The sequence below is a fragment of the Carassius auratus genome, chromosome 1 (genome assembly GCF_003368295.1).
Source record: "Carassius auratus strain Wakin chromosome 1, ASM336829v1, whole genome shotgun sequence".
NCBI lineage: Eukaryota > Metazoa > Chordata > Actinopteri > Cypriniformes > Cyprinidae > Carassius > Carassius auratus.
In genome coordinates this window covers 29,423,548-29,436,498 of record NC_039243.1, presented here as the reverse complement: position 1 = coordinate 29,436,498, position 12,951 = coordinate 29,423,548, and the positions used below count along the sequence as shown (strand labels likewise).

General features: G+C 36.4%; 1 protein-coding gene across 1 annotated transcript; it reads right to left on the bottom strand.

The window, feature by feature from the left end:
- Positions 1–189: 189 nt before the first annotated feature.
- Positions 190–12,656, bottom strand: LOC113106675 (structural maintenance of chromosomes protein 2-like). The gene is made up of 24 exons (XM_026268742.1): positions 12,357–12,656; positions 11,927–12,076; positions 11,727–11,849; positions 11,411–11,449; positions 11,152–11,262; positions 11,005–11,049; positions 10,426–10,659; positions 7,843–7,992; positions 7,322–7,555; positions 6,428–6,587; positions 6,155–6,272; positions 5,913–6,051; positions 5,416–5,535; positions 5,128–5,332; positions 4,006–4,141; positions 3,781–3,905; positions 3,436–3,629; positions 3,156–3,299; positions 2,702–2,896; positions 2,424–2,624; positions 1,517–1,633; positions 1,239–1,399; positions 900–1,047; positions 190–773 (listed from the first exon to the last, which is right to left on the bottom strand). The coding sequence occupies exons 1-24, from the start codon at positions 12,522–12,524 to the stop codon at positions 591–593; spliced, it is 3,600 nt and encodes a 1,199-aa protein (XP_026124527.1). The 5' UTR covers positions 12,525–12,656; the 3' UTR covers positions 190–590.
- Positions 12,657–12,951: the final 295 nt, after the last annotated feature.

The window sequence follows — 12,951 nt, the reverse complement described above, 5'->3', positions numbered from 1 at the left end:
CCTTTCTTACAATCTGCCTCTAACTCAACCAGCTGGATAAATTGGGTGGATTTAGAAAGTTCTCATATTGATAAATTAATGTCCATGATCCATAACAACTGGATATACCTCCAGCGAGAGAGCGCTTTACAGTTAATATCCAGCAAAAAGTAAATTTTATCCAATATAAAAATCAGCATTTTAACTGTATTTTGGGCAGTATGTCATCTTCATTTCTGACACCTCTACTTTTTTGACATTTTATTTATACAAAACTAGTTTGAAAAGGACAAAAAGTTGAAAGGACAATAAAAACAATCACCCTACAAACAAATATACTGAAATATAGCATACAGATAGAGAAAACATACACAGGATAAAAAAGTAGCATAGCAACTACACTCCATAATGTGGAGAAAATGTGTGTGAACACAAATGTTTTAAAATGGGCAATGGAAAGAGGCGATTTTTTTTTTTACATGCATTAGATGCACAAATGTGGTGTGTCCAGAAAGCTTTTAGTACTAACATTTTTAAATATACCATTTCATTTTCTCAAATGAAGGTTATAAAAGCTTAATACATCTGGCTTGAAAAATTTGTGCAAGCATTTAGCTGGCCAGTATCTGTCGCTGGCGTTTGTCCTTGGCTTTCTCCTTGGTGCGCTGGGCCAAAACTTTTCCCTCATGGCTTTGTGCCGTGCGAGTGACCGTGGAGACACCATCCACAAACTTGGTTTTGAAGAGCACATTTGCATTGGTGAACATTCCATCTTTCAGAGACACCACCACAAACTGCAAAGAAGAAGAAATAAACTTCAGTTTCTGTTGGGATCAAACGCAATCATGCTAAAGCTGTTCTGCTACTGATGCACAGGAAAATGAATGTGTTGCTGATTTTGATATTTAAATGTGCAATACCTGCGAGTGTGTAAAATGTGTCCTCAACATCTGTCCGATGTTTTGCGTGTGTGACAGATCAAGAGCAGCGTCCACTTCATCCAGGATGTAAATGGGAGCGGGTTTAAACAGCAACATGGCTAAAATCAGAGAGAGTGCCACCAGAGACCTGAAACACGCATAATCGAATCAGATGATCAATGGACAGGGAATTATGCAGTAACCAGCTTTAGCCACGATCTTATGCTCTAATGGATCTGTGGCAAAGAAAATGTTGACCTGGAGAGCCATAACCAAAATGGTTATTGATTTTAGGAACAAGCGATATACCACTTTTAGCAAGAGTTAGCAAAAGCTGACCTTTGACCCCCGCTGAGCTCTGTCAAGTTCTCTTTCCACGTGTTCCCTAGAGCCACTTTAAACTCCAACCCTTCCAGGACACCGCAGCCCTCAGGTGGAGCTAAACGGGCATTTGCCCCAGGCAACAAGGTGGAGAATATGGAGCCAAAATCCTTATTCACCTGCAATCACACACGTTGTGCTGAACGAGATGCATCGTATTTGTTTGATCTTTTTCTTACAAGTTGTAATTTAGTAAATTAGTTTTATATTGGATGGGTCATGGCTGGGTATTTTACCTTCTGCCACGCCACGTTGAGAGCCTCGTTCTTTTTCTGGTCCAACTCTTCAATTGTTTCCAGGATTTTGGCTTTATCATTCTCAACTATTCTCTTTTTCTTCTTCAGGTCGTTGTACTGAAAGAAGGCAGACAGTGTTATTATCTTTTACTTTTAATATTAATAAAAAATTATAACAATCAATATGATTATTACCAAACAAAAAAACATTGAATGTCAAACACACCACAAAAAAATTTGGGGGTCAATCAATATGATTGAAGTGACAGTAAAGGCATTTATAATACTATAAAAGATTTCTATTTAATATAAATGCTTTCTATTAAACTGTTTTTGTGGAAGCAGTAATATTTTTCCAGGATTCTCAGAGTAAATATCAGCTATCTTCAACATTATTTTGGAGGTGCTCAAGAAACAATTATTTTTGTCAGTGGATTAGAATAATTTCAATAAGGATCATGTGACGCTGAAAACTAATGCATGCTGATTATTTAGATTTGTATGACAAGAATAAATTAGATTTTAAAATACTGTATTTTTGATCAAATAAATGCAGCTTTTGTGAGATATCTTTCAAAATCATCTTAAAAAAAAAAAAAAAAATCGTGCCAACCAAACCGTTTTGAAAGGTAGTGTATATACAAGATATAGCCTAAGCTTAAAAAGACAGCAATAACAAAACAAGACATGGAAAAATGCCTTTTTAGGACCTTTAATTGTCGAGAAAAAACGTCAAAACCAAAAAATATATATTTATCGATTTTTCTTTTAATTCTGGAGTGAAATCTGATCCAGACATGATCTCAAGTTCTCCTAAATTAACCTCTGCTCTTTTGCTCTCATGTTTGACACATTTTAGTATTTGCATCTTTTACAGGGCTGACACTTAAGAGGTCAAAGGTCATACCCTCTCCTCGGCCTCACTGAGCATGTTCATGGCCCTGCGGTTGACGTTTCTCTCCAGCTTGTCTTTATTCTCCTCGAGTCTCTTCAGCCTCTGTCCAGCCTCTTTGGGATTGTTGGTTTTAAAGTCGTAGGCAGTGTTAGGCTGGCCAAAGAGATGCTTCTCAGAGGAGATCCACTCATTTTCAGCTAACATGCGGGTCACCTGAACACACCAAAAACATCAGATACACTAATCTAGAAACAGGCCTGTCTCTAATGGTGTCATTGACCCTCTCTGACCTTGGCTGTGGCATCGGCGCTGTCTTTCTTGTGTTTGCTGATGTTGTGTTCCAGCTCTTTGATTTTGAGCTGCGCCTCATTGTTTCGCTCTCGGAGACGCTTTGCTTCTCCGGTCTTTCCTTTAATCTCTCTCTCCTGTCCTAGAATCACTTCCTTCTGCTGGGACAGCTGCTCCTGTGCAACACGCACTGCCTCCTAAACACACACACACACACACACACACACACAGGGTGAGCGTTAACATTTAGGGCACATACATTTAAAGGGACAGTCCACCCAAATATTCCATGTTATAAAAGAAAGGTATTTTAAAGAATGGTGTGTACCCAAACAGTTCAGGTACCAACTGACTTCCATTGTAAAAAAGTGGTATAAATGTTAACAGAATGATCATTTTTTAAAAACAGTCCACCCAAAAATATCTAGGTAATTCTTAAAGAGGTTGTTTCTGTACCTTACTGGCCAGACCATCAGTGGTCATGGTGTCGATCTGCTCCTGTATGGCTTTTAGAGCTTCATCTACAGCCTGAATCTGCTGCTCATATCCAGTCTGTTCTCTCTTCAGCTCCTCCAACTCCAGAGCTACTGCATCTGCCTCCTAGAGAAACAAACAGAGAGCGGATTTCCAAGCATCGAGTGTAGACAGCTTCTAGACGGTGTCTAGTATAGTGAAAACCTGGGTGAAACTTTGTTCGGACTGGAGCCTGTTAGGTTTCATAGTAAACTGAAAGTACCTGCTGCTTCTCTTTCAGTCTCTTGTTGTAGGCATCTGCTTTGCTTTTGGCCTGGTTGAGTTTCTGTTGGGCTGCTTTCAGTTCTTTCTCTCTCTCTGCCGCTGCGTTTTTCATCTTGTTCTCCAGAACTTTGTATTTCTCTTCTGCCTTCTTCTGAACCTCCTTTGTCTTCTGCAGCGTTTCCTCACACTCCTCTAAAGAACAGAACACCGTGACATTTAAATAGCATTAAAGCAACAATCACCCATACTGTGGAGCTTTGTGTTTATTGTGTCTTTTATACAAAGCACCGGTTTCAGAAAGAGAACCAACGGCATTTTGGGAAAGAGGGGGATTTGTGTGTACCGATGGTCTTGCGCAGGTTTTCCAGCTCCTCTTGTTGCTTGTGGAAGGAGCTCTGCTGGAGTTTGGTCTCCAGGATCTGAGCCTCCTCGGTCTTCAGGTCCAACTGCTGCTTTAGCTGACGGTATCTGAAAGAAAGCAACAACATCTCAGTCTTGTGCCTTGAGCTTTTGTTCTGATTGGTCAGTGAGGATTTGGAGAGGTTATATACTGGACACAGAGACTAACTTCTCAACTGTTCCCTTGAGGCTGCTGAGCTCGGACTCCACCGCGGTGAGTTCTGCCTCTTTAGTCCTCAGACTGTCCTGAAGGTCCTTCACTTCAGCCAGTTTAGACAGGACGGAGGCCGTCTGAGCACGTGCACCTACACACACACACACACACACACACACACAGGTAACTGTTATTAGAGAACACAATGTTCTACTGTGCCTTGTAAACATATTTAGACCACAAACTCATATGTAAATAGTAAATCAATTGTAAATAAGGGTGCACCAATATGGGTTTTTCAGCAGCTAATGCTAAGTGAGAACTAGAGATCAGGGGAAGTATAATGGTGATAATGTACACAGTTCAGCAAAGATGTCTTTGAAAGTCCTTGTAGCTTAAACAACATATGGGTTGATTCCTAGGGTAAACTTGAACTGTAATATTAGAAAAAGTGTAACAGCATTTGCATGTTTGAAAACATGTAAATCTGCACAAATTGCTGGAATTTGAGCACTAAATTAAATATTTGACTGCTCCGCAAAATACAGATTAAATACTTAAATTCTGGATATGCTGTTTGTATGTTAAGGCTATAATTCTTATGGGTGTATCTAATAAAACCAATCAAAATCAGGCTCTAATCAGTGTTGTTAAAGTCAGCTAAAATAATTAAAACTGAAACAAGCTTAAGTATTAAAAAGACTAAAATACAAGTTATAGTTAAATAGAATAAAAAATAAAATACAAAAAAAAATATATACACACACACACATAAATGAAAATACAAAAATAAAAGCTAACTCAACACTGTAACAGTGTATCAATAATACTAAAATAAAAGCTGAAGATACAAAAAAGCTCCAGAGAATTTATGGGGATATTACATATATTCTATAGGTATTTTCAGACTATGGGCTAATTTTCCTTCTCTCAATTTGTCCAACATTTTCGTTAAAATATTAGTTTTACAGTAGCCAGAATTTAAAAAGAACTGAAAATACATGAGGAATAGAAGTTAGATTGAAGCCACTAGGAATTCTGGTGAAATTATTCAAATATTCGGAGTTGTAATTTAGTAAACAGAGAATCGACAGTTTTTATTATACTCTGCATCTTGCGCATTTATAGTATACAAACCTCCAGTCAAGGTCCCCTGAGGATCAAACACGTCTCCTCCAAGCGTAACAGTTTTGGTGCTCACACCTTTGTCAAAGGCAACCTTTTTAGCATTGTCCAAACTGTCACAGACCAGCGTAGTCCCAAAAACATACTCCATGGCCTTCCTTAGCTCAGATTCATAACCTACCAAAGACAGAGCTGTGTGCACATTATCTGACCCGACCTGCAAACAAAAAGACATTTAATTCAACAAAACCCACTGAGACTTTTTCAAACCAGTTATAATCAAATCAACCAAGTTCTCACCAAGTTTTTGGCAGTGCGCACTACATTGTTATTGAGGGTACGTGCTGAGATTTTGTTCAGAGGAATGATAGTGTATCGGCGTTTCAGTTCACCCTTTTCCAGGAGCTTTTTTCCAGTAACCTGCAAATAGACAAGTTTAAAAACAAAACATCATTTTGCCAGATAAATGACAAAGTGGTGTCTTTGAAAAAAGACAATTTTTTTTATAAAAAATATATTCAAACCAGTAATTTTGTGAAATGTTACATTTTTTTTGTCTATTTTCTTTTTAAAATATATTTCTTTCCAGTGATGACAAAGCTGAATTTTCAGCAGTCATTATAAAAGTTGAGCAGCTTAATATTTTTGTGGAAACGGTGATACATTTTCCCAGGATTCTTTAATAAATAAAAGGACAAATTTATATGAAACAGAAATGATTTGTAACAATTAAAATGTGTTATGATCAGTTGAACACATCACTGCTTTAAAAAGAAAAAAAAAGAAAAAACCCTCACCTCGTTGTCGACCACTACGTTATAGAGACGGCCACCAGCAACCACCTCCAGAGCCGTAGCGTTTGACACATCAGTCACAGTGAAAAGATTTGCCACCAAACCCTTCACCTTACAGCGGTCCCAGTTCTTCTCTGGGTCCCTACATACACACAGTACCAATGGATTCAATAAATGAATGAAGTGTATAAACCACACATACAGTAAGCAATGAGTCTAGATGAAAATGGCTCGTATGTTCTCACGTGTAATCGAAGCGCAGGTTGGGAAATTGGCTCACGAGGGATTCGTAGGTTTCTCTGAGCTGACTGACGTCCCGTGAACACTGCCTCTTCTGCTCCAACAGACCCTCCTCTCGTCCATCTGAACACACAAGTCAATCTCCTCTCAAAATGTTTTAAACTAATGTCTTGGACAAAGACTAATATGATTCAGTTCATTGAACATTTCTGGTTGGCCTTCAGTTAAATGCACCTAATAACACTACACTACAATCACATTCAAAATGCATTCGGTACCTTCATAGTTGAGTTTCTTCATTTCGGCCTGTAGCTTTTCTATGCATTTCTTCACAGCCTCAAATGTGTCCTGGTCTTTTTTGTAGCCACTGTCCATCTTCTTGACCTGAGTCTGCTTAGTCTTCAGCTCCTGCTGAGCGTGTTTCAGTTTCATTTGAGCCTAAGGGACAGAACAGAGTCACTTACAATCAATCTTCAATAAAATATAATACAGTATAACATATCACTGTTCAAAGGTTTGAGGTCAGGAGCTTTTTTAATACCAGTACTTTTATTCAGAAAGGATGCATTGAACTGCTTCAAAGTGACAGTAAAATTAAAAGTTACAAGAGACTTCTATGTCAAAGAAATACTTCTTTTTTTTTTTTTACCTTCTAATCAAAGAATCATAAAAAAAGATAATTTCTACAAAAATATTAAATAGCACAGCTGTGTGCTTTAGCACTGATAATAATAAGAAATGTTTCTTGAGCAGCAAATCAGCATATTAAACTGATTTCTGAAGGATCATGTGACACTGAAGACTGGAGGAATGATGCTGAAAATACAGTTTTGACATCACATACATAGATTACATTTCAAAATGTGTTAAAATAGAAAGGTTATTATTAAATGTAACAATTTTTCACAACATTGCAATTGTTACCGTACTACTTTTACTTTGATGCTGTTTTGGAACAAATAAATGAAGCCTTGAAGAGCAGTAAAAGACCCATAAAGGATGTATTTCTCATAATAATAATCAAAGTTGCTCAGTAGAGACTTTATTGATCCAAGTAATAAAACAGTATGAACAATAAACAGAATTTTTCAAGTGTCATTTTTAAGGCACAGTGGGCAAACATTCAACATCACTGTGATTATCGGGAGGATGTTAAAGGTCAAAAAGGTCACCTGTTTGGCCTCCGTCTCAGCTTTACTCATGTCATTCTTGCAGGTCATCATCTGGCCACTAAGTGTGGCTTCAGCTCCATCTTCATTGGCAGAGAGACCAGCTGACACTGCCTTAAAATGCTGCTGAGCCGCCTCCAGAGCTTCTGCATCCTTCTGTCCTTCCTCCTGCACAGCCTTCAGCCGGTCCACAGCCTTGGCAGCCTCCACTTCCTTAGCTGACATCATCTTCTTATCCTAGTACAAAGAAAGTTCAAATCATTTACATTTATGTAAAACAAATTGATTTCTGGCAATATTTTGAGTTATCAAATAGTTTCCCTCAAACCCAACAGTAATGTTATTCTTTAATTGATAAAAATTTTTCTATTTCAGTTTATTTCATTTGATTATTACATCTATTTGTACCTTTATTATTTACTCAGTTTCGGGGCACTTTTAAAAAATATTTAAAGCACACAGATATTTCTAAACTAGTTTTTAGGACAAACGATGGAATCAAAAGTCCTGAATCCCTGTTTTACCTCCTCCATGTTTTTGACTAGCTCCTTTCTCTTCTTGGTCTCATCTTTCAGATTTTGCTTCTTCAGGTCCAGAGCGCTTTGGGCCTTTGTGTCCACTCTCTGTGCTTCAGACAAGGTCTCTTCCAGAGTCTTCAACACCCCCCCAACCTCCTAGAGAGACAGACACAGAAAAGAGACATGCTAATGGAATACAACAGGAGATAGAAATATTCAATCAATCAACCACACACTTTTCTAACAGGTTTCAATTTGCATCATTAAAAATTCAAATATCCTTTCCCGTACAAAGATTTTAATACTTTTGCCAGTCCATTACCCACCATCCCACCATCTATCACAGACCTTCAGTCTCCACAGGACAAGTACACGATTAAAAAACCTGGCCAGGTAAAAGAAGCCCTACTTCTTTAAATCAGAGGTCAGAGGTCACACCACACCATTTAGCAGACTGCGGTCAAATTTCGGACCTTAAATGGACAGGACAACAAATAATTTCGAATAAATTAGAGACATTTTTTTTTCTCCACAACAATGGGAGGAAAACCATTACTAACAATTTGTTGATTCTCATGCAGTCCTGACAAAAGACTTCGAGTTTAAGCTTAAAGTGGCCTTTTCACTTAAATGATTAAAAAATATATATAATATTCAGGAATTTTTTTGTATTTTCAATTCCATTTTCCACATGTGGGTGCTTAAATTGTGACATAATCCAAATGCACTTGCAAATCTTCCATTAACGCTTTCATTTGCTCAGCACAGTGACCGCCACATTTCAAATGAAAAATCTAAGTCCATTTGCAACCGTATTTCCCATGTCTTATGAGTTATGAGCCTGTCATATTTAAATAGCAATATTAAATACCAAATCAGCATTTTCACTCTCACACTCTCATTTCACTAACCTGCCAAAACTCAAATGGAATCGCAATTCCTTTTGCATTTGACTTTCCAACGTCTACACGGAAAACTGTCAATCAATGTGAGAGGCGGGACTATACTAGGGGGCGTGTTTGTATTAGAAGATGTATTTTGAAAAAAACAGTGCCAATCTATATTTATTTACTCATTTTCCACCTTATTTTATATTATTTCATATTTTAACAGTTTAAATCAGTTATGGAGCAAGCGTCCTGTAGCATAAAAAGCACTGCATAAGTTTCAAGAAAGATCTCTCACTGTGGACAGTCACCAATGCACACACAAATATTAATATGAATTCACCTTGGCTGCGGCATGTTCTGTGACAGCTGCGTCTAGATCGCTGGTGTAAAGTGAAGTCTCTTCTAGAGCAGACAGCTAGGAGTAGCAGCATTTACTGTTTTTTCACGTGCATCAACATGCACGACACAGAGAGAGTGAAAATGCAGATGTGGTAATTAATATTGCTATTTAAATATAACAGGCTCATAACTCGTAAGGGAAATACAGTTGCAAACGGACTTTGCTTTTTCATTTGAAATGTGGCAGTCACTGTGTTTTCGGGAAAGAGCAAATGAAAACGTTAATGCAAGATTTGAATTCTGCATTTGAATTATTTCCCACATGTGGAAAATGCAATTGAAAATACAATTTGCAATTGCTTTTGAAAAAAGTCCTGAATATTCTTCCATATACATATATACATATATATACATATATACATATATATATAAAATTATATATATATACATATATATACATATATAAATTATATATATATATATATATATATATATATATATATATATATATATACATATATATACATATATATATATATATATATATATATATATACATATATATACATATATATATATATATACATATATATACATATATATATATATACATATATAAATATAATTATATTATATATATATATATATATATATATATATATATATACACATACACATACATACATACATATATATATACACATATATAAATAAATAAAATGAGGGATGCACCAAAATAAAAATTCTGGGCCAAAACCGAAAATTCTGGATGCTAATGGAAGACAACCGAAACTTAAAATGCTTTGTAATAATTATTTCTTGTTTTATTCAATAATATAAAATAATAATAAAAATAAGACTTTACTTTAACTCAACAGAATAGAAAACAAAAGCAACACAAATAACAATTGGACCGTAAATATTAATATTAAATATCAATATATAATTGTTTACATAGTTCAGTGTGGCATACATTTTCTGTTTTTACCTTTTCTCTAAAATGCTATAAAATCATAAAGGCATCTTTCGAGATAAAACAAACATTTCAACTAGATAAAAGAAATAATATCAGTTACAATGACTGTTTTGACTTATTTTACTGCTATATTACTGTTAAAATGCAAACAATCAAATTTAGGTTGTTACATATCATGTGACTAGCATTCACATTTATACATTATATTGTGCTTTTGGCATGCACGTGTTATTGTTAATGCAGGTTGTTGTAAAGCACTTGACCAGAAACAAAGGAGAAAAGTTTGGAAGCTTCATTACACAGTGAGAAACAACTAAAGGCTGAAATTTCCCTATGAAGGTTTCCAACGCATACACTATTGCTTCTGTCTCCTGCTCGGTTTACCTTGTCCCTCCTGCGCTCCAGCTCCTGTATCTCCGCGCTCAGCTCCTTCACTTTGGCCTCGTTCTCTCTCATGTTCTCCTGCAGCTGTGCGACGGAACTCTGCATCTCCTGCAGGTCTTCAGTGGACTTCAGTTTGGTCTCCTCGGCACACACAAACAGGTACGCCACGTACAGTCGACTCAAGTGCTCGATCTCACGCATGAGCTTCTGGTACTCCAGGTAGGACGCACGTTCCTGAGGAAGAAGGGAGACAGACAGGGTGTGACAAAGATGATACATTTATACTGTATAAGAAAAAGAGTGGCACAGAGTAATGTAAGGCCTCTAGCATTCATTTATTAATAATTAATCACTTAATTTATATAATAAATGTGTAAATAAATAATGCATGATTTTCTTATAATGTGAATCTAATATACACATATACAATAAGTTATAAATAAGTTATTCATTATTAATTTATTATTAAGATTTCTTTTGTGTTTCACAGTAACATGTGGTTAATACAACAAAATATTTTATATTTCTGCACTTAACTATTCCTAAATACTTGCAATACTTTTTTTTAATAACACAAACCTCTTTGAGCTTCTCCATAGCAGGGGTGATCTCCTCTTCCAGGATCTGTCTCACACACACACACAGATTTTCATCGTCATTAGATGAAACTGCTGGTTGTTGTCTCATTTAAATAAATAAAAAGAACATTTAAATAAATTCATGTACAGTCTGAATCTCCTTCAGCTTGGCATCTTTCTTCTCAATAGTTTTCTGAGCACTGATCTTCTTGCATTCGTACATTCTGGTGCCTGCAGCCTCTTCAATCATAGCCAGAATCTGGGAATAAAAACATGCATTAATTATTTTACAATTTATAACTTTACAGTACATCCATCAGTTTACTGCAATTCAACTGCAAGCTTTATTACTAAAATCAAATGTGATAAGATCAGAACCAAGTACATTCAAATGACACACATCTCACCTCTGGAGGCTTCATGTTTAAGACCTTGGTGATTCTGCCCTGAAATAAACATACAATAGGAGTGATTGAGAATGTGAACGGTAACTACAACTGGTACAATTGCTCATCTATCTAAAAATATGAAACCAAAATTAACCCTATTTACTTGTGAAATTTTATTTATTTAGAGAAATAAGTAGCAATCAGCCATTCACGTTCATTTGTTCATGAAAGTCCTGTTGTTAAGAACATAAACATCCAACATAATTTCATAGGAATTCATCTTTTCAGGCCACATAACTTACAAAGTCTTAAATCAGTCTCTCATGGTGGTTACCTGCATGATTAGAAAGTGAGGGTTGTTGACATTCAAGCCGACTGAACAAAATAGATCCTGGACTCGCAGATTGTTTGCGTTCACACCATTGATGAGGTACTTGTTTCGTCCACCTATGACCACCTGCACAACACAACAAATGACAATAATGAGTGTTATCAGCGAGAGTGTGGAGCAAACAGAGCTCTAAAGCCACGTACCTGTCGTGTAATCGTAATCTCATCATGGGTCTCAAACCCAAGGGGACTCTGTTTCTTGTTGGAGTTGTCAAAAGTGATGGACACAGTTGCTTTGGTGATCCCAGCCAAGCCATTTTTGTACACCAGATCTTGGAGATTAGTGGCACGAACCTACAAGATTTGAAAGGCAGCATTACAATTAGCTGGCAAACACTTAAACCTACTTCCATAATAATAAAACAATCATGCTCTGTATTCTATTCTGTTTTACTTAATGTTGTTTTTTGCATTTTGTATGTTGTCGTTGTAATACAAGTGTTTTAATTAAGCAAAAACAATTAAACAAACCAACAAAATGCATAAACCACAGCTATTAAAAACTGCTATCACAAAAGCTGCAGATGTAGCTATTTGGTTACGTGTAGATGATATTTAAAGTATTCAAACTAACCTGTGATAGGTTGGAAATCCCGAGCAGAAAGCAGATGGAGTCCAGTATATTTGACTTTCCGCTGCCGTTCAGTCCAGTGATGGCGTTAAAAAACGGATCAAATCCGTTGATCTCCGTCCTTTCGGCGTAGGACTTGAAGCCCTCTAGTACAATAGATTTTATGTACATTTCGATAAACCACCGTATGAGAAAAATGTATACAACAAAAGCTAAATTGATATATTTTTTGCGATCACCTCAAAGAACTTCGGTTTTGTTTTCAGTTCAAGCATCCAAACTTGAAAATTTGGCGCCAGGCGCGCTTCCGCTACGCCGTTATGTGCGGAAATAAGTTAAGAGTTAAATTACAAACAAAGAAATTCACTTGAATGCTTCATGTATTAAGACAAAATTTGAGATTATTTTGAAAAAAATTCACGGTCATTACAAACTAAGCATTGTTATTAGAAGTGGGAAAAAAGTATTCTGTTGATTCAGGCTATTTTTTAGCCACCCCCAAAACATTAAAGCGTGTGTGACGTCAGAAGGGGGCATTGGCTCCAGTGCACTACTAGTAGTATATATGTTTGCTTCTAATTGGAGTGTATTTATATCT

Excerpts from the sequence above, each read along its gene's own strand:
- LOC113106675 (XM_026268742.1), bottom strand. The coding sequence starts at position 12,524 with ATGTACATAAAATCTATTGTACTAGAGGGCTTCAAGTCCTACGCCGAA. Across the intron at positions 7,556-7,842 it reads TAGTCAAAAACATGGAGGAG|GATAAGAAGATGATGTCAGC; the intron begins GTAAAACAGGGA and ends TCTTTGTACTAG. Across the intron at positions 4,142-5,127 it reads TCAGGGGACCTTGACTGGAG|GTGCACGTGCTCAGACGGCC; the intron begins GTTTGTATACTA and ends GTGTGTGTGTAG.